The sequence below is a fragment of the Bos indicus x Bos taurus genome, chromosome 1, assembly GCF_003369695.1.
Source record: "Bos indicus x Bos taurus breed Angus x Brahman F1 hybrid chromosome 1, Bos_hybrid_MaternalHap_v2.0, whole genome shotgun sequence".
Classification (NCBI taxonomy): Eukaryota; Metazoa; Chordata; class Mammalia; order Artiodactyla; family Bovidae; genus Bos; species Bos indicus x Bos taurus.
The window spans coordinates 142053360-142074571 of NC_040076.1; the positions used below are offsets into that span (position 1 = coordinate 142053360).

Below are 21212 nucleotides of genomic sequence, written 5' to 3' on the forward strand. Positions count from 1 at the left end.
TCATTCTTTCTTAACTATCATCTCCAGTCCCTGAAGGAATGAAATGAAAAGTGAAAGTGTTAGTCAGTCATGTCGGACTCTGTGCAACCCCATGGGCTGTAGCCCATCAGGCTCCTCTGTCCATGGGATTCTCCAGGCAAGAATACTGGAGTGGGTTGCATTCCCTTCACCAGGGGATCTTCCCGACCCTGGGACCAAACCCGGGTCTCCTGCATTGCAGGCAGATTCTTCACCATCTGAGCCACCAGGGAAGCCTCCTTGAAGAAATATTTACTCCTAAAGACAATGACAGGAAACTTAGAACTTCATCCTTTCTTTGCTTTTACCCAGATGTCATGGGGACTGCTCCCAAGTGCAGTTCAATCCCTGGAGGACAGAGTCCAGAATGTACTTTTGGGTGTTCAGCACAATGATGAGTGTATGATGGGTCTCCATGTATATGAGCTGATTATAAACTAAGATGGATGAACAATACTGAATAGACATGCAGGAAGCAAAAGCAATCACAAGGTCATATTAACATGTGTTCACATGTTGGCACGTGTGTCAGATGAGGTCAAAGATTGAGACAATTCACCAAGGGAGTATTAGGAAAAGAGCCCATGGAGGTAGCTGAACTGCTACCACCATGAAGTAGCCTTTCAGAAAGGTAACTTACAATTCAATTCCATCAAGCTCAAGATAAATGTTAAGAAAATAGAAATCAGCATGCCTAGGGCTGGCACCTGGTATTCCCCAAGCCACTGTCTTCAGAGGTCTTGGTTTGGAGGTGTGAGAAGGGCCATCCTCCCCTGAGGGCACCCCCTGGGCTCTGTGAAGCTGTGGGGACCACCTGCAGACAGCTGGAGTTACAGGTGTGGCCTGTTTTCACCTTGATTACTTTGGTGAGTGAAGGGAGGGGTCAGTCACAGTAGAGACTGTCTGGCAGGAAGCGTCAGTCTTCTCACTTTTGGCCTTTGAAGATAGCTTTTCATTCTAAGAAAAGTGAGTTAACCTCGATAAGGCATTTCCTGGTATACGGAAGTAAGTTTTTTAAAAAAATAAAAAAGATAAATATATATTTTAGTGTTATAATCATCATTGCTCTAAAAGTGGTTCACCCTTAGAAGAGAAAAATATGTTTGAGTAGAAGCTGTATTTCAGAGTCCAAAGCTGCCTTTTTCCCTTTGGGTAGCAAGCTTTGTCTCTTTTCAGATGTTCAAATGTAAGATTTGCAATTCATTTGATTTTTGAAATGATTTCATCTTTTGATGTCCTCAAGGGAAGAAGATAATACTTTAAAATATAATTCTTACATTTCACACTTAAAGGTGAAATATGAAAAGCCTTTTCCCCTGAGGTGGAGAACAATATAAGGAAATTCACTACATAGATATGTATCATATGTATTCAATATTTGATATCCGAACCAGGGCAATAAAACCAGAAGAAGGAGGAGGAGGGAGAGGGAAAGGGGAGGAATAAAGAATAAGGAAAAAAGAAAAAAGATGAAAGAAGAGAAGAAAAAAGAAAGGAACAATGGAAGGAAGGAAAGAGAGAAGGAAAGAAGTAAGCGGGGGATGGAGAATTTTTAAAAGAAAATATGTACTGGTTAATAAAAAGAAATAAAGCTATTATTGATTGATAGAAAAATCATTTTGCACATAGAATTTCTTTAAAATTCTAAAGATAAATATTAGAATTAACAAGTTAGTCAAGCAAGACTGGTGAATATAATTTAAATATAAAATAATGTGAAACCAGTAGTATTTTGATCTCTGAGCAACAGAATCAGAACGTGAAATTTCAAAAAGATATAATTTACAGTGCATCAATAATAATCAAATATCTAAGAATAATAGAATCAATATTGCAAAATGTGAAAATTAATAAGAGGGAAACCCCACTAAAATAGAATTGGGAGGCCAGAAGGGGGCGCTCTCGCAGACATACAGTTAGAAATGCCAGTTACAGGACAAATTGTCAATAACAGACCCCAACAGAAGAATCATCAAGAGGAAGGAATTACCAGTAATGAGGCCCCATTACTGAGAAAAGAGGCACACTGCGTCTTCTTCAAGGAATTGACCAACTCAGTAACTCAGCCAATGAGAAACCATCATCATCGTGCACTCTCTCTTTTCTCCAATGGACTTAGTTCAAAATAAGCCCTCCCAACTTCCTCTTTTTTAGCTATGAAGTAATGTTCCTCTCCTTTATTTACCGGACTCGTCCATGATTTTTACTTTGATTTGCTTGTCCCAAATTGTAATTCTTTGTTATTCTCGAACCCATTTTTGCTGGTAAAATAACTGACTTGTGTTTTTTTAAGATCAACAATCTGGACACAGAAATTATGTAACAATTGGAAATGCCTGGAACTTGGGCAGCTCACATAAGATGGTCAAATTCCTTGAAAAACAATATGAGAAAACAGAAGAAGACTAGTCCTATACCACTTAAATAAATTAAATTAAATCTACAGTTTAAAGAGAAAGCGTTAGTCACTCAGTCGTGTTCGACTCTTTGCAACCTCATGGACTGCAGCCCGCCGAGCTCCTCTGTCCATGGGGATTCTCCAGGCAAGAATACTGGAGTAGGTTGCCATGCCCCTCTCCAGGGGATCTTCCCCATCCAGGGATCAAACTCAGGTCTCCGGCATTGCAGGCAGATACTTGCAAAAGAGATTTGCAAAAATATAAAATATAAAACATGCCAATCTTATCAGTAATTTTTTTTGTTTTGTAAAATATAGTTTTCTGTTACCAAAATATGATATTTACATTAACATATAATGGCTTATTATTGCTATTTTAAAGTGGATTAATAAAATTATTTTAATTTGTCCATTTTTTAAAAAGTCAATTGGTATAATTATCGAATAAAGAAGGAAAACAATATGATCACCTCAATAGATGCAGAAAAAACATAAGATTTAAATTTAATATCTATTAATGACATTTTAACACACTTCAGTAAACCAGGAGTGAAAAGGAATTTCTTTTATTTGATAATGAATGCCTACCAAAAAGCCACTTTTATGGAGGTCTTTGCTCGACAATATGGCAAGAAGAGGAAATAAAGTTCATAAATATTAAATAAATGAAGTTTATAAATATTAAAAAGTGAGGGGGAAACCGTCCTTATTTGAGGATTACATAATAGTGTACATAGAAAATTCAAGAGAATCTACAAAATATTAGAATTAATAAGTGACCTCTGTCAGATTGCTGGATGTGATGTCAGTACATAAAAATCAATCGTGTTTTTATACACAGGCAACAAACAAATGTAAGTAGAAATTATTTTTAAACAATAGTACCAAAAACAAACAACATGGAGGAATAAACTTAACGACAGAAGTACAAAGCCCTGAAAACGACAAAGCCTTACTAAGAGAAATCAAATAGAGAGACACACCGTATTTATGGAATGAAAGGCTCAGTATTATTGAAACTGATCTACAGAGACAGGAAAATCTCATTCAAAATCCCAGCAGGATCTGCTTTTTGGTTTGTTTTTTTTTTGGTGGAAATTGGCATACTGCTTTTTATTGTCCTTTGGATTCCCTTTCTTTCCTTTTTTAAAATTAATTTTATTGAAGTTTAGTTTACACACTATAAAATGCATTCATCCTAAGTGTTAGTTAGTTCATTCTACATGTTTAGTTCAGATCTATGTGCCTATCTACTCACCACCAAATCAGGGAATAGAACATTTCCATTACCCGCAAAGCCCCTAAATATACTGCTGCTGCTGCTGCTGCTGCTGCTGCTGCTGCTGCTGCTAAGCCACTTCAGTCGTGTCCGACTCTGTGCGACCCCACAGACGGCAGCCCCCCAGGTTCCCCCATCCCTGGGATTCTCCAGGCAAGAACACTGGATACACTAGTTTTGGTCAACCACTTAATCTGCTTTCTGTTTCTATAGATTAGTTTTATCATTTTTAGGATTTCATTTAAACAAAATCATATAGCATGATTTTGTCTCTGGCTATTTTTAGCTGATATAACGTTCTTTTAAATTCACCCATGATATTGTACGAATCTACAGTGTGTTCCTTATTATAGATAAATATTATCCCATTGATTGAATATACAGTGGAAGTGAGAAATAGATTTAAGGGCCTAGATCTGATAGATAGAGTGCCTGATGAACTATGGAATGAGGTTCGTGACATTGTACAGGAGACAGGGATCAAGACCATTCCCATAGAAAAGAAATGCAAAAAAGCAAAATGGCTGTCTGGAGAGGTCTTACAAATAGCTGTGAAAAGAAGATAGGCGAAAAGCAAAGGAGAAAAGGAAAGATATAAACATCTGAATGCAGAGTTCCAAAGAATAGCAAGAAGAGATAAGAAAGCCTTCTTCAGCAATCAATGCAAAGAAATAGAGGAAAACAACAGAATGGGAAAGACTAGGAATCTCTTCAAGAAAATCAGAGATACCAAAGGAACATTTCATGCAAAGATGAGCTCAATAAAGGACAGAAATGGCATGGACCTAATAGAAGCAGAAGATATTAAGAAGAGATGGCAAGAATACACAGAAGAACTGTACAAAAAAGATCTTCACGACCCAGATAATCACGATGGTGTGATCACTGACCTAGAGCCAGACATCCTGGAATGTGAAGTCAAGTGGGCCTTAGAAAGCATCACTACCAACAAAATTAGGGGAGGTGATGGAATTCCAGTTGAGCTATTCCAAATCATGAAAGATGATGCTGTGAAAGTGCTGCACTCAATATGCCAGCAAATTTGGAAAACTCAGCAGTGGCCACAGGACTGGAAAAGGTCAGTTTTCATTCCAATCCCAAAGAAAGGCAATGCCAAAGAATGCTCAAACTACTGCACAATTGCACTCATCTCACACGCTAGTAAAGTAATGCTTAAAATTCTCCAAGCCAGGCTTCAGCAATATGTGAACCGTGAACTTCCTGATGTTCAAGCTGGTTTTAGAAAAGGCAGAGGGACCGGAGATCAAATTGCCAACATCCGCTGGATCATGGGAAAAGCAAGAGAGTTCCAGAAAAACATCTATTTCTGCTTTATTGACTATGCCAAAGCCTTTGACTGTGTGGATCACAATAAACTGTGGAAAATTCTGAAAGAGATGGGAATACCAGACCACCTGATCTGCCTCTTGAGAAATTTGTATGCAGGCCAGGAAGCAACAGTTAGAACTGGACATGGAACAGCAGACTGGTTCCAAATAGGAAAAGGAGTTCGTCAAGGCTGTATATTGTCACCCTGTTTATTTAACTTCTATGCAGAGTACATCATGAGAAACGCTAGACTGGAAGAAACACAAGCTGGAATCAAGATTGCCGGGAGAAATATCAATAACCTCAGATATGCAGATGACACCACCCTTATGGCAGAAAGTGAAGAGGAACTCAAAAGCCTCTTGATGAAAGTGAAAGTGGAGAGTGAAAAAGTTGGCTTAAAGCTCAACATTCAGAAAATGAAGATCATGGCATCCGGTCCCACCACTTCATGGGAAATAGATGGGGAAACAGTGGAAAGAGTGTCAGACTTTATTTTTCTGGGCTCCAAAATCACTGCAGATGGTGACTGCAGCCGTGAAATTAAAAGACACTTTCTCCTTGGAAGGAAAGTTATGACCAACCTAGATAGCATATTGAAAAGCAGAGACATTACTTTGCCAACAAAGGTCCGTCTAGTCAAGGCTATGATTTTTCCTGTGGTCATGTATGGATGTGAGAGTTGGACTGTGAAGAAAGCTGAGCGCCGAAGAATTGATGCTTTTGAACTGTGGTGTTGGAGAAGACTCTTGAGAGTCCCTTGGACTGCAAGGAGATCCAACCAGTCCATTCTAAAGGAGATCAGCCCTGGGATTTCTTTGGAAGGAATGATGCTAAAGCTGAAACTCCAATACTTTGGCCACCTTATGCAAAGAGTTGACTCATTGGAAAAGACTCTGATGCTGGGAGGGATTGGGGGCAGGAGGAGAAGGGGACGACAGAGGATGAGATGGCTGGATGGCATCACTGACTTGATGGACGTGAGTCTGAGTGAACTCCGGGAGTTGGTGATGGACAGGGAGGCCTGGCGTGCTGCGATTCATGGGGTCGCAAAGAGTTGGACATGACTGAGCAACTGATCTCATCTGATCTGATTGAATATAGCATAATTTTTGTATCCATTCACCAGTTGATGGACATTTGAATTTTTTCCAGTTTGGGTCTCCTGTGAATAAAGCCATCAGGGAGGTTCATGTAAAGTTTTAGTGTGGACATACATTTTTATTTCTCCCTGGAAGATTGCTAGGAATGACTTGGTCATATAGCAAATGTATGTTTAACTATAAGAAACTCAAATGTCAAAATGTTGGACAATTTTGCATTCCTACCAGCACCGTACAAGAGTTCCAATTATTCCACAGCCTTGCCAATACTTGGTACTGTCTGTCTTTTCAAATTTAGCTCTTCTAGTAGGTGTATTTGGGCTTCCCTGGTGGCTCAGACTGTAAAGAATCTGCCTGCAATGTGGGAGACCTGGGTTCAGTCCCTGTGTTGGGAAGATCCCTTGGAGGAGGGTGTGGCAACCCACTCCAGTATTCTTGCCTGGAAAATCACCATGGACAGAGGAGCCCGGCAGACTACAGTCTATAGGGATGCAAAGAGTCAGACACGACTGAGCGACTAAGCACAGCACAGTAAGTGTATTCGGCATCACGTTGTGGTTTTAATTTACATTTTCCTGATGACTAATGATATTCAATAGCTTTCACGTCCTCAATAGCCATTTCTGTATCTTCTTTTGTTAAGTGTTCATTTAGATCTTTTGCCTATTTTTAAACTGGATTGTTTGTTTTCTTATTATTGAGAAAATTATATATATATACAAAGAGTGGGACACGACTGAAAGACTAACACTACTACACCCAAGTGGATACATATGCAATTATATTATATTATATTATATTATATTATATTATATTATATTCTGGATCTAAGTCCTGTGTCAGGTGTGTTTATGATGATATCCTATCCCTGTCTGTGCATGGTCTTTTTATTTTCCTTATGATGTCTTTTAAAGAGTAAATGTTTTTAATTTTGAAGCCAAATTTATCAATTTTCTGCTTGTATGATTCATTCTTTTTACGTACTAAGAAAACTTGGCAATCTCCAACATAGGAAAGATTTCTTTTTTCTTTTAGAAGTTTCACAGTTTTAGCTTTTACATTTAGGTCCATCATACATTTTGAGTTAATTTGGGGACACGATGTGAAGAAAGTGTTGAGATTCATACTTTCTCCATACTGATGTGCAGTTAACAGCACTATTTGTTGAAAGCATTATCCTTTCCTCTGTGAATTACATTGACTTCCCTGGAGGCTTAGACTGTAAAAAATTGGCCTGCCAATGGGAGAGATCCAGGTTCGATCTTTCGGTCAGGAAGATCCCCTGGAGAAGGGAATGGCAACCCACTCCAGTATTCTTGCCTGGAGAATGCCATGGACAGAGGAGCCTGGCAGGCTATAGCCCATGGGGTCACAAAGCACTGGACACGACTGAGTGACTAACACTTTATGAATTACATTGGCCCCTTTGTTGAGAACCAGTTTGGCAACATATGAGAGTCTTTCTGCACCTTCCAATGGCCCACTACAGCAACTTGACTTTTAAATTTATATGAAAAATCAAAGGGTGTAGAGAAGCAAACAACCTTGAAGGAGGAGACAAAATCAGAGGGCTCGGTACCAGAGTAATCAAAATAGTGTAATGTGGACACAAAATTGAACAATCAAATAATAAAGCATAGTAGAGTCAGAAACAGGCTGATACATATTCAATCAACTGACTTATAGTAAACATTCTACTGCAATTCACTGGGCAAAGGATAGTCCTTTCAGTGAACAAAAACGTGGGGAATAAATGAACTTTCACCTCTACCTCCCACCATATATAAAATTAATTCAAATGGATAGTAGAGCTTAATATGAATTGTAAACTTGGTAAAATGCCAAGAAGAAAACATCAGATCAGATCAGATCAGTCGCTCAGTCATGTCCGACTCTTTGTGACCCCATGAATCTACCTACATCCATATTGTATTAACAGTGATTTCTTCAACAGGATGTAGAAAATCCTAACAATCAGAGAAAAGATTGCTAAATTAATTACATGTTGTTCCACCCAAAGACATTACTAAGAGATTTTTAAAAAGCAGACCACAGCTTGGACGAAGTTATTGCATGTGCTCAGTTGCTTCAGTCATGTCCAACTCTTTGAGATGTCTCTGTCCATGGGGATTCTCCAGGCAAGAATACTGGAGTGAGTTGCCATGCTCTCAACCAAGGGATCTTACCGACCCAGAGACCGAACATAAGTCTTCTGCATCTGCCTCATTGCAGGAGGAGTCTTTACCCACTGAGCTGGAAGCCCAGAAAAAGTTATTCAGTTCAGTTCAGTTGCTCAGTTGTGTCTGACTCTTTGTGACCCCATGGACTGCAGCATGGCAGGCTTCCCTGTCCTTCACCATCTCCTGAAGTTTGCTCAAACTCATGTCCACTGAGACAGTGATACCATCCAACCATCTCATCCTCTGTCATCCCCTTCTTCTCCTGCCTTCAATCTTTCCCAGCATCAGGGTCTTTTCTAATGAGTTGGTTCTTCACATCAGGTGGCCAAAGTATTGGAGCTTCAGCTTCAGCATCAGTCCTTCCAATGAATATTTAGGACTGATTTCCTTTAGGATTGACTAGTTTGATCTCCTTGCAGTCCAAGGGACTCCTAAGAGACTTCTCTAAAACCACAGTTCAAAAGCATCAATTCTTTAGCACTCAGCCTTCTTTATGGCCCAACTCTCACATCCATACATAACTACTGGAAAAACCATAGCTTTGACTAGACACCCCTTTGTTGGCAAAGTAATATCTCTGCTTTTTAATATGCTGTCTTTTCTTCCAAGGAGCAAGCGTCTTTTAATTTCTTGGCTGCAGTCACCATCTGCAGTGAATTTGGAGCCCAGAAAATAAAGTCTGTCACCTTCCATTGTTTCCCCATCTATTTGCCATAAAGTGATGGGACCAGACGTCATGATCTTCATTTTTGAATGTTGAGTGTTAAGCCAGCATTTTCACTCTCCTCTTTTGCCTTCATCAAGAGGCTTTTTAGTTCCTTTTCACTTTCTGCCATAAGGGTGGTGTCATCTGCGTATCTGAGGTTATTGATATTTCTCCCGGCAATCTTGATTCCAGTTTGTGCTTCATCCAGCCCAGCATTTCACATGATGTACTCTGCATACAAGTTAAATAAGCAGGGTGATAATATACAGCCTTGATGTACTCCTTTCCCAATTTGGAGCCAGTCTGTTGTTCCGTGTCCAGTTCTAACTGTTGCTTCTTGACTTGCATACAGGTTTCTTGGAAGGCAGGTAAGGTGGTCTGGTATTGCCATCTCTCTAAGAGTTTTCCACAGTTTGCTGTGATCCACAGAGTCAAAGACTTTAGCATAGTCAATGAAGCAGAAGTAGATGCTTTATACATATTACACTGCTATGTATAAAATAGATAACTAATGAGAAACTATTGTAGAGCACAGGGAACTCTACTCAGTGCTCTGTGTTGACCTAAATGGGAGGGAAATCCAAAAAAGAGGGGATATATGTATACATATAGATGATTCACTTTTCTGTACCACAGAAACACAGCATTATAAACAATTATACTCCAATAAAAAATCTTTTGAAAATGATAAAAACTAAAAATTAATTAAAAATAAAATAATAAATAAAGTCATCCAACAAAAGATTCGTCTCCAGAGTTTCCACAAATGGATAAGAAAGCCCAAACAACCTAGTTTAAAAATGGCGGACCGCTAGAAGAGGCCCTTCACCTAAGAGGAAATCCAAATGCCCAGTAACCCGTCTCAAGGTGCTCAGTGTCATCGCCCTTTGGGGAAATGCAAAAATTAGAACCACAGTGAGATACCACGACACACCCCCAGATTGGCTGCAAGAATGATAACATCAAGTGTGGGCAGGAACTTCAATCCTCTGCTGCTGAGGGGGCGAGCTGGTACGACTGCTGAGTGAAATTGCTTGGCGGTGTCTGATGAAGGACAAACACGTCCTGTGATCGCGCAATCCCACCCTGAGACAGGTGCCTAACAGAAATGTGTGCATCGGGTACTCAAAGAAATATACCAAGAATGTCTGAAAGGCACCCAAATGTACATCAGCTGACAACTAGAGAAATAAAGCATAGTGCATTTATCTGATGGAACACTATACAGGAATATAGTGAAATATGGTTACTCTCAACAAGGATAAATTTCATGCTCGTGATTTTGGGCAAAAGGAACGGACATGGAAGAGAACACACTATACGGTTCTGTTTATGTCAGGTTCAAAGATGAGCAAAATTAATATACAAGTGAGAGCAACAGCTACAGGAAAGGGAAGAGAAAACTAGGAGGCTGGGGGTGGGGCGCTGGGGCCCGGGGGCTTCCAAGGTTCTGATGATGTTTAGAACAGAGGCACTCAACTCTGGCACTGTTATCATCTTGAGTTGGACCCTTCTTTGCTGTCGTGTATGCTGCAGCGTTCCTGGCCTCCCCTCACTAGGCACAGTTAGCAAACACCCCCTCCTCTGGTTGTGACAATCAAAATGTCTTCCAACAATGCCAGTGGTCCCTGGGAATGGGGGCCAAAACTCCCAGGTCGAGGACCTCTGTTTTGTCCTGGAGGATTAGGGGTGTGAGTCCACTATGAAAACGCAAGGAGCTCTACCCGTAGGATTCACCAGCTTTTCTGCATGCGTGTTAAACTTTATAACGTTTTTACAGAAAAGAAATCAATGAACAACTAAAAGAGCCAGAAATTTTAAAACTATGAGGGACAGCTGATACAGGGTAGTTTAATATCTTCTACAGACAGGGAAACTAAGATCCAGGTGGCTCAGGGTTCTGCCACCAGTGGGACCCAGTAAAGAACCCCACCCCGGATTCCCCTCCCCCAGCCTCCCTTCCCACCCATGCCAGGCAGACTCCTCCCAAGTGCAGCCCAAGTCAGAACCAAGGCCGATCCCATGACCTCCTGACCCCAAACCCCACTGTGGAAGGGGCTTGGTGGGCCCTGCACCCACACTCTGCAAAGAGAACTCTGAAAAGCAGTATCTCATGCAAACAGGATATTAGCTTTGTCAGAAAGATCAGAAAGGGCTTGAGGTTTTCTTCTCAGCCTCAGCCTCTCAGCTTTATCTGCTCGCCTCAGTCTGCAGCAGGAAGCGATGGCAGCAGGCGAGACCCAGCTCTATGCCAAAGTCTTCAATAAACTCAAGGGCCGCAGCACCCCTTCCCTCCTGGACCCCCTCCTGGGCATGGGCTTCCCAGCGCACACCGCGTGAGTACCGCCTGGCCTGGCCTGGCTCCCCGGACCCCAAGCTGACCCTGCTGTGGCCACAGAACTGCGGGCGGCTCAGAGCCCTGACTTCCTGTCAAGGGGTGCACCCTGCGGGCCCGAGATTCATCTCAAAATGAGGCCTTTTCTGCTTTTATAAACGACACGCACTTTGCCTTTTAAAGACAAACTTTGCTGTCTGGTGATGGTGGGATCCCGAGGTTTGTGAAATTGGAACCAGGGTTTGGAGACGCCTGGCTGTACCCTCTCTGTGAGCAGTTTGGATAATCACAGATGGCTTTTGAGACTCGTTGTAAAAGCCCCTAAGTCGGTCAGGGGTGGTCTCTGATGCTGGGACCTGTTGAAATACACAGGAATGTTACTTCTAAATGTGCAGAGAAACCCCTTGTGGGTAAGGGTTCTTGACTGTGTGATAATGAACAGAAATGGTTAAGGAAGCCCCCAAGCAGGGAGGATGTGATCTTAGGAGAAGGGCCACACAGAGACGACTCCACCCTGAATATCCCCACCAGAGAGGGAGGGTGAAGGTGTGAGTCATGTGAACTCTTTTGCAACACCATGGACTATAGCCTGCCAGGCCCCTCTGTCCATGGAATTCTCCAGGTAAGAATACTGGAGTGGGTTGCCATGCCCTCCTCCAGGGAAAGATCCCCCCAGAATGATGAGCTTTGAGCCTGACAGTGGTGGCAGCTTCCACGTTGTTCTTAGATCTGGTCCTTTTCATGCCTGTATTCACATGGGAAATGCATCAGAAGTCCCCTTAGGTGACTGTGGATGTGGGAGGGGGCAATCACTTTAAACAGATAACAAACCCCTGCCCAACTGGACGGAATGACTGAGGCTAGACCTCTTTTCTCCCCAAACCAAAGCAGGACTTTGTTGTCACGTCGCGTTCATAGTAAACCGGGAGTCTGTGAGACAGGAACAGGATCAGGCATGCACGGGTGCCTGCCGTAGGCTGGACACCGTCCATCAGGTGCAGACGAGGACATAGAGGCAAGAAAGGGATGGCAGTGGAGGGGCAGGGCTGGAACCCCAGTCCCAGTGCCTGTAACATTCACTCTTTATTATGTGACTGAAGTTGCCGTTAGACACATACTTAAAATTCCTTCCAATTTAAGGACTTTCCTGATGGTCCAGTGGTTAAGGCGCCATACTTTCAGTGCAAGGGGTGTGGGTTCAATTCCTGGTTGGGGAGCTAAGATCTCATATGCTGCAAAGCGTGACCAAAATAAACCCAATTCCTTCCAGTTTAAACATTAGCTATGTGTTGGAGTTGGAGAAACCTGTTTTAAGTGTCTCCCTGGGGTGGGAGCACCCCGGTAAGTCTCCTGCTAACCTCTCCAGAAGGCCTCAGGCCCACCAGCATCCTCTGAAATAGCCCCACTGGGCAGTGGCCATCTCAGGTTCCTGGCGATATCCAGGCTAAATTTGAGGATGAACTGCCTTCATCAAACTCCATTCTGTCTAGTTTGGGCCCCTTCGGTTAAACTCAATTCACTGTACATACAGCAAGGATGAGTAAGACATGGTTAAGCCCAGGGAGCTCACAGATGGTTGGACAGGCAGGCGAACACGAGTCCATTGAGATGAGGAGCAAGGTGCCATGTGTGTGGTGGGGAAGCACAGGAGAGCTGCACGCGCACCCTCCTTGAGCACTTTAGGGAGGGCTTTCTGGAAGAAGAACACCTGAGCCAAGCCTGGAAGACCCTGTGCCATTTCCCCTAGGGCATGTGGTCAGGGAGGCACATGTACAAGCCAGGGACGTGGCCCTGCATGGCTACCTTGAAGATCTGAGAGTGCATGGGAGAGGGTCAGGGAGGTGGGATTCAGGCATGGGTGAACCTCAGGACATGAACCCTTGGTCTCCATGCCAGGGACTGGGGGTGGGGTCAGGGAAGGGAAATCATGGGTGGGAGTGGAGAGATGCAAGCAGTCTGTTTCCCAAACCACAGTGATGCTGCGCAGAGGGTGGAGGTCTGGGCACTGCATCACACTCTGAGGTCTCCCCATCTAGCCCTCTGGGGTCCCTCCTGAAGGTCCGCTGTATTGTGGAGACAGCCGCCCAACCCCGACCTTTTCCAAAGAATGAAAGTTAGCGTTCTGAGAGCTCCTTGCACTCTGCCTCCCACAGGCTCAAGGCATTGGCAGCCACTGGAAGGAAGACAGCAGAGGAGGCGTCAAACTGGTGAGTGGGGGGCCTGCAGGTTGTAGGGTCTCTGCAGGGGAGCTGGGAGGTCCCCAGGATCCCCTGGGCGGGCGGGCACCTCTACACAGCCCACGGTGCCCAGGGAAAGCAGTAAAAAACCCCCAGCTAGAACGGAAAACAAAAGAGAGAAAACTCTGAACAACGCTTTCTTAAGATTTCTTAAAATTCTGATATGATCCCAATGTGACTATCAATGAAGAGAAACATTCATGTGGTTTGTTGTTGAATAAACAAGAAAGAGACATTTTTGCTGATGTGAAATCGAGGTCGCCACTCTCTCCACTTCTGATGGAGTGAGAACTGGCAGGTGGTGGTGAGAGCCCCCAGGCCTTGGCACGTTGCACCTTAAGGGTGCTGGGTGCAGGGGAGCTCTGGGTTCCAGGCGGCCCTGCCAGTCTCCAGCTCTGCGGCTTTGCCACCCGCCCACTGCTACGAGCCTTGCTCTCCTGCCCCAGGAATCAAAGAGGACGCCCTGTTCTCTAAAACTCAGGCCCGCCCGCATGTGCCGTGATGCCATCATTCTGTCCCACGGTGGGAAGTCCCCTTGTGCTCCACCCTGGAATAGCTGCAGAAAATCAAACAGAAACCCCAGGTCCCACTGGCTGGGGGCCCGTTCCCAGAGCAGGATGGCGAGCACTGGGGGCTCAGGGTGTCCTCAGCGGGAAACCCCTCCTCCTCCAAAAACTCTAGGCCTCCAAAACTCAAGGGTAAAAATGCAACCCCTGTAGAGGAAAAAAGGAAACACCCAGGACCCTCTGGACTAGGCTGACTTTATTTTATTTTATTTGAATTGCCTATTTCTTTTCTTTTTTTTAATTTATTTTAATTGGAGGCTAATTACTTTACAGTATTGTAGTGATTTTTGCCATACATTGACATGAATCAGCCATGGGTGTACATGTGTTTCCCATCCTGACCCTTCCTCCCACCTCCCTCCCCATCCCATCCCTCTGGGTCATCCCAGTGTACCAGCCCTGAGCACCCTGTCTCATGCATCGAACCTGGACTGGCGATCTGTTTCACATATGATAATATACGTGTTTCAGTGCTATTCTCTCAGATCATCCCACCCTTGCCTTCTCCCACAGAGTCCAAAAGCCTGTTCCTTACTTCTGTGTCTCTTTTGCTGTCTCACATATAGGGTCATTGTTACCATCTTTCTAAATTCCATATATATGTGTTAATATACCATATTGGTGTTTTTCTCTCTGACTAACTTCGATCTGTATAATAGGCTCTAGCTTCATCCACCTCATTAGAACTGATTCAAATGCATTCTTTTTAATAGCTGAGTAATATTCCATTGGGTATATGTACCACAGTTTTCTTATCCATTCGTCTGCCGATGGACATCTAGGTTGCTTTCATGTCCTGGCTATTATAAACAGTGCTGTGATGAACATTGGGGTACACGTGTCTCTTTCAACTCTGGTTTCCTCAGTGTGTATGCCCAGCAGTGGGATTACTGGGTTGTATGGCAGTTCTATTTCCAATGTTTTAAGGACTCTCCACACTGTTCTCTATAGTGGCTGTACTAGTTTGCATTCCCACCAACAGTGTAAGAGGGTTCCTTTTTCTTCGCACCCTCTCCAGCATTTATTGTTTGTAGACTTTTGGATAGCAGCCTTTCTGACCAGCGTGAGACGGTACCTCATTGTGGTTTTGATTTGCATTTCTCTGATAATGAGTGATGTTGAGCATCTTTTCATGTGTTTGTTAGCCATCTGTATGTCTTCTTTGGAGAAATGTCTGTTTAGTTCTTTAGCTCATTTTTTGACTGGGTCATTTATTTTTCTGGAATTGAGCTGCAGGAATTGCTTGTATATTTTTGAGATTAATTCTTTGTCAGTTGCTTCGTTTGCTATTATTTTCTCCCATTCTGAAGGCTTTCTTTTCACCTTGCTTATAGTTTCCTTCACTGTACAAAAGTTTTTAAGTTTAATTAAGTCCCATTTGTTTATTTTTGCTTTTATTTCCATTACTCTGGGAGGTGGGTCATAGAGGATCCTGCTATGATTTATGTCCGAGAGTGTTTTACCTATGTTTTCTTCTAGGAGTTTTATAGTTTCTGGTCTTACATTTAGATCTTTAATCCATTTTGAATTTATTTTAAAGTCAGTGGCCAAATTGGAAGTAAAAAATAAACGTACTGCTGTGAGAGTCGTGGTTGGTCCCTGCTGATGGTGACTCAGCCAGAGACATCAGCAGACCTGCCAAGGATCAGGGAGACCGTGGGTCTTCTGGACTGTGCAAGAGTGGCCCAACCTCACTGGCAATCATGGGGTTGCAAATTAGGATGCCGTTAACAACAAAAGGCAGCTTCAAGCGGTGGTGAGGATGAGGGGAAGGTAGTCTCTCTCTCACTTTCCTGGTTGCAACTTGGGGTGAATATCAACACTGAAAATGTGAGTAGATGCTGCCTGGCAGTTCATGTCTTAGTACATTCCTTGGAGAAACACAAAGAGCCTAAAAAGAGTGTGCAGGGGACTTCCCTGGTGGCTGGTCCAGTGGTTAAGATTCTGCTTCCAAAGCAGTGGCTGCATGTTCCATCCCTAGTCAGGGAACTAGGATCCCACATGCCCCGGAGAGCAGCCAAAAAAAAATAAAATAAAATAAAGAATGTGAAAAGATCTTAATCATAGTGCTATGAAGTTTTAAAAGAAGAAAACAATTTAAATGCCCATCAGTGGCGTGGATGGATGAAGTATGGACTGTTTTATAGCCCTTAGAAGGTTCACTCTGACACACTTAACCAGTTGTATGTGTATCAACAGGGAGAGATTACAAAAACATATTGCTGAGTAAAAAATGCGAGTTGTAGTATGATTTGAACAATAGCTTTTGATTTAAATAATACACACAAGTGCTATCCATGCACCTGTTACCTAAATGTCTGTGAGAACACAAAGCAGATTAAGAGTTGAGATTTCCTCTCCTAGAGCTGGTAAGTGAGCTGTGATAAAGGGAGCAAAGCTTCCTCCTTGGTGTTTTTTTATTGTTAAGAAGGTATTTGTGCGTATCTCATGTCTTCTCCAGTGGTTGTACCCTGATTTCTAAATTTAATGTTATATCACAAACACTTCTCTGAGCCATCAAAAATTATTCGAATCTGTAATTTCCAGTGACTACATGATAAAGTTATTATCACTTTTCTAGTTTTTTCCTTCGTTCATGTTATAAATAATGGTATAATAAACATTTTATACATGCAGTGTTATCTACACTTTTTGCCTTGAATAAATTTCTGGAAAGGATTTATTAGTTCAAATGGAAGGGGTATTTTAACGCTCTTGATACATCTTGGCAAATTGCTTTATGTAAAGGTTGTAGAAATTCATCCTTCAGTCTCTGGGCACCTTTGACAAAACGAAGCTTAGCTTTTATCCTCTGAAAGGCATTCTGGTAATTTTACAAGTGGGAAAATGGTATCTCTCAGTTGCCTCAATTTTATTCATTTTTTACTATTGGTGAGAAGGAGCCTGACTTGGGGGCTGTATGTCATCTTTCATAGTATTTTAAATAACTTTCTGGGACTTCCCTGGTGGTCCAGTGGTTAAGAACCCACCTTGCAACAGCGTGGACACACTAAGATCACTCATGCCTAGAAGCAACTAAGCCCACATGCCACAAATACTGACGCCTACACGCCGGATCGAAAGACCCCGCGTGCCGTAACCAAAGCTTGCGGCGGCCAAATAAACATAGATAACTTTCTGAACTCAAAGAAAATAGAGTAGCTGCCTAAGTTCTGTCTAGGTCTTTGGGGCTTTGATGTTTATACTTAATTTGAAGATTGAGATAAAATTAAAATGCAGGTTTTTCCCAGAAAACTTCAACCCTAAGGAGATACCTGACCCGGAGGGACCATTAGAAAACCAGGTTATGAGTATTTTGGTCACCTTCTCACCTTGTCTTGGTTATTAGCCTGGGACTCAGACTAGCCAGGGTCTGAGACCTGGTTTCCCAGGTGGCGCTAGTGGTAAAGAAACTGCCTGCCAACGCAGGAGACATAAGAGACACAGGTTCTATCCCTGGGTTGGGAGGACCCACTGGAGAAGGAAAGGGCAACCCACTCCAGTACTCTTGCCTGGAGAATCCCATGGACAGAGGAACTTGGAGGGCTACAGTCCTTGAGGTTGCAAAGTCAGACACGACTGAAGTGACTTAGCACAGCACAGGGACCTGGGTGGATGCCCAGCTCCTCTGCGATCACACTCAGCCCTGTGCTTGGTGAGTTCTGCCTGGGTGCAGACACCCTGGTGCTCTACACATGGCGGGCTGTTCTGAGTCACCATCAGCACTGCCCTCTGCCTTCCCTGGGGAAAGACTCGTTTGGCCACAGTGCCAGGTGAGTGTCCCTTCCTCTCTTGCAGGCTACACTGCCATTGCAATGACCCTTCTCTGGACGACCCCATCCCCCAGGAGTACGCCCTGTTCCTCTGCCCCACCGGTCCCCTGCTGGACAAGCTTCAAGACTTCTGGAGAGAAAGCAGGCGGCAGTGTGCCAAGAACAGAGCCCACGAGGTCTTCCCTCATATAACGCTCTGTGACTTCTTCACGGTGAGTTGGCCCAAGGCACATTTAATTCTCATTAACATAGCAGCTGAGTCATTTCCTGCAATAACTAGGTGGTGATGGGGCAAAACTAAGGGGTTTATTTTCATAGAGTGGTGCACAACAGTGATGTTTGCGTGAGATAGCCTTTACTTTCTTCCTCGTCTTCATCTGGTCAACTCCTATTCATCCTTCAGAACCCAAATCATTTATCCTCTCCCTTTTTGAGTCTTACCCCCCCCTCCCCAGGCAGGCTTCCCTGATGGTTCAGTGGTAAAGAATCCACCTGCAATGTAGGAGATGCAGGTTTGATCCCTGGGTCGGGAATCTATTTTTCTCCCCTGGAAAAGGAAATAGAAACCCATTCCAGTATTCTTGCCTAGAAAACCCCATGGAAAGAGGAGCCTGATGGGCTACTGTCCATGGGGCCATAAAAGAGCCAGTGACTAAACAGCAACATCTCCCCAGCTAGAAGCCTTGTGTGCTCCGTGCTCCCACCATCCCTTTGTTCCCTATCTAGTGGCTCTTTCCCTGTTGCACGGCAGTGTGTCTGATGCAACTTGGCATCCCTCACTGGACTGAAACCCTCAAGGCAGGGAGGAGGCTTCGCTCACTATTGTACCTGCAGAGACTAGCAAGTGCCTCAGCCTGAGTGGGAGCTTCACAAACCTGTGATGGATCAATTAATGAACAGATTGGCCAGCTGCAGATGCAGGACTTCTTCCTGCCTTGGGGACCAGCTCTCTGGCCCAGAAGAGGTCAGGAGGCAGTTCTGCAGGCGTCCTGGGAAGGACCTGGATTGCTCAAAGACAAGAGGGAGGCATGAGAATGAGGAGGGAAAGACAACACTGGGGCTCCTGACCAGAAAAATGTAGAGGGCACACGCCGCACCACCCTGGCTCTGCTGTCAGCAAACTCTCAGCATCCCACTGGGGCCCAAGGAATCCTTTGTTCCAGGCTCCTCTGCATTGCACAGAAAGGGGGCTGCACACCTGTGCAGGATGGTTTCCAGAAGATGCCCAGGAGAAGCAGTGCCTCCCAGAGCCCCTGATAAACACCCTCATTTGCCATGAGGTGGGGAGGGATTCCCAGGTGTTGAATCCAGAAGAGTCCAGGTAAGCTGGGTGAGTTGGTCACCCTGCTTGGCCAGCGACTGGGTTCCTTTATGGCTTGTCCTGGGAGCTCATCAGGGAAAGGAGTGGCAGCCAAGCCAGCTCTGAACATGACCTTAGAAATGGATGTGCCTGGTCATGACCACCGGGAAGCTGACCTGGGGCTCCAGCTCCTCACAGCCCACTGAGGCATGGGCACAAGTGCACACATACACACATCACACACACAGTTCCCTTCTCCCAAGGGAGCTGCCCCGCTTTCCCCAACCCTGCCCTAGAGGCTGAGGGTCCTTTTCCGGCAGAAGAGTGTAACAGGAATTCACTCTTTGTCTGATTCTAAGAACATACAGCCACCAAATGGTGGCGTCAACTACAGCTCTATGTATAACGTGGCTCCATGCTTCAAGGTTACATGCCTGAGGCCAAGAAATATGTGTGCAGAGATGTTCATCTACATGGCGGTTATGAGTTGAGTGCCCTGTGGGTATATCCCATGCCTTCCAGGCCTGTGAGGGCTGCAAATATATGGCAGGGGTGAATTTAGTGAGCTTCTGGTGAGTGGGGAGCTGTGGGTGTGTGTTAACAACAATGATAAGGTTCATAGCTCAGAGAGCAAGGGGGGCTATGGGAAACCCAGGGGAGCCTGCTGCTGGGGAGAGGAGGGATCAGCCAGCTCCCCATGGGGGTCACTGTGTTGGGGTTCACTGGGGTCCCCCATGGCCTCATGGAGTCTTCCTCACTGAGCCAAGAGCTGTGTGGCCAGATAGTGGGTGTGTGGGTGACAGTGGGGATTGATGGGGAGCTTATAAGCCAAGACCACATCAGAGGAGACCCTTGTAGACAAGGATGGTTTGATCACCGGCCAAGTGCGAGGCCTGCTGCCCAGTCTGAAGGCCAGCAGCCAAGGAATAGGCTACAACCCTCCTCAGTAGGTTACGTTCTGAGCAGCACACCCCAGGACTGCATCAGTGGAGCCTACAGGAACCTCCAGAAGCCAATAATGCAGTTCTGAGCATAGCTGTGCTCCATGGGAGTGGGAGAGGGGCTCAGGATGCAATATGGGGGCGTTGGGTCAACTGAAGATGGAGTGAAGGACGAAGTTCAAGGGACCCGGGGTTTCCTGCCTGGGCACTTAGAGGCTATTCCATTCCAATAAGAGCTTGACCTGAATTGCCTAAGGAACTGGGGACCAGCTATAGAACAGACCCATAATCCCAAACACTGGGACCAGGTAAATTGTGTTACAGTGTCGGGAGCAAAAAGGAGGCTCCCATGGCTGCCTGGTTCTCATCAGTTAAGGTAACAGGTGACCGACCTGTCTCTGTCCCTCAGTGCGAGGACCAGAAGGTGGAGTATCTATACGAGGCACTGAAGAGAGCTGGGGACAGGACCCTGCGCGCATTCCCCTCGGCTGTGCCTCTGGTTCTCCATTCTTCCATTAGCTACCTGGGCTTCTTTGTGGACGACAGCCCTGCAGACATCATCCGGGAATTTGCTGTGATGTTCGCCACAGAAGCCTCCGTCTTGGCAGGTAGGCAGCCCTGGGCAGTGGTGCGCAGAGAGCCCCGGTTTACAGAAGGGAGTCCCTTTGTGCCTGGGGCTGGGCTCGCTACACTCGGATGGTAGGAGTGGAGCCCAGGGCAGCAGGAGTGAGGCTGTTCCCCAGTGCAGTGATGGTCAGCCTGCGAGCTAGTCTGGTGGCGGGACATGGGGGTGCCTACACCATCACCAGGCCACTTCAGCCCTCACCTGGCCCTTTACGGCCAACAGCTATGACTTAGCCTTAGCCTGTGGCTTAACAATTACCTAGAACCTCCATAAAATGCCAGAATGTCCTTCAGAAACCTGAGTAAAGTAAGTTAGACAGAGACAAACACCATTTGATATCGCTGATCTGTGGAATCTAAAAAAAAAAAAAAAAGGCACAAATGACCATATTTACAAAGCAGAAATAGAGTCACAGAAGTAGA

The 21212-nt window shown here is 44.6% G+C and overlaps 1 protein-coding gene across 1 annotated transcript in view; it reads left to right on the forward strand.

Annotated features, from left to right (window-relative positions):
• Nucleotides 1–11219: 11219 nt before the first annotated feature.
• The window catches only part of UBASH3A (ubiquitin associated and SH3 domain containing A), a 42894-nt gene continuing 32901 nt past the window's right edge, over nucleotides 11220–21212 (forward strand). Inside the window, exons 1-4 of the mRNA XM_027546871.1 lie at nucleotides 11220–11349; nucleotides 13502–13555; nucleotides 17950–18136; nucleotides 20575–20773. Coding sequence (XP_027402672.1) covers nucleotides 11237–11349; nucleotides 13502–13555; nucleotides 17950–18136; nucleotides 20575–20773 — 553 coding nt within the window. The 5' untranslated portion in view covers nucleotides 11220–11236. The remainder of the gene's footprint in view (nucleotides 11350–13501; nucleotides 13556–17949; nucleotides 18137–20574; nucleotides 20774–21212) is intronic.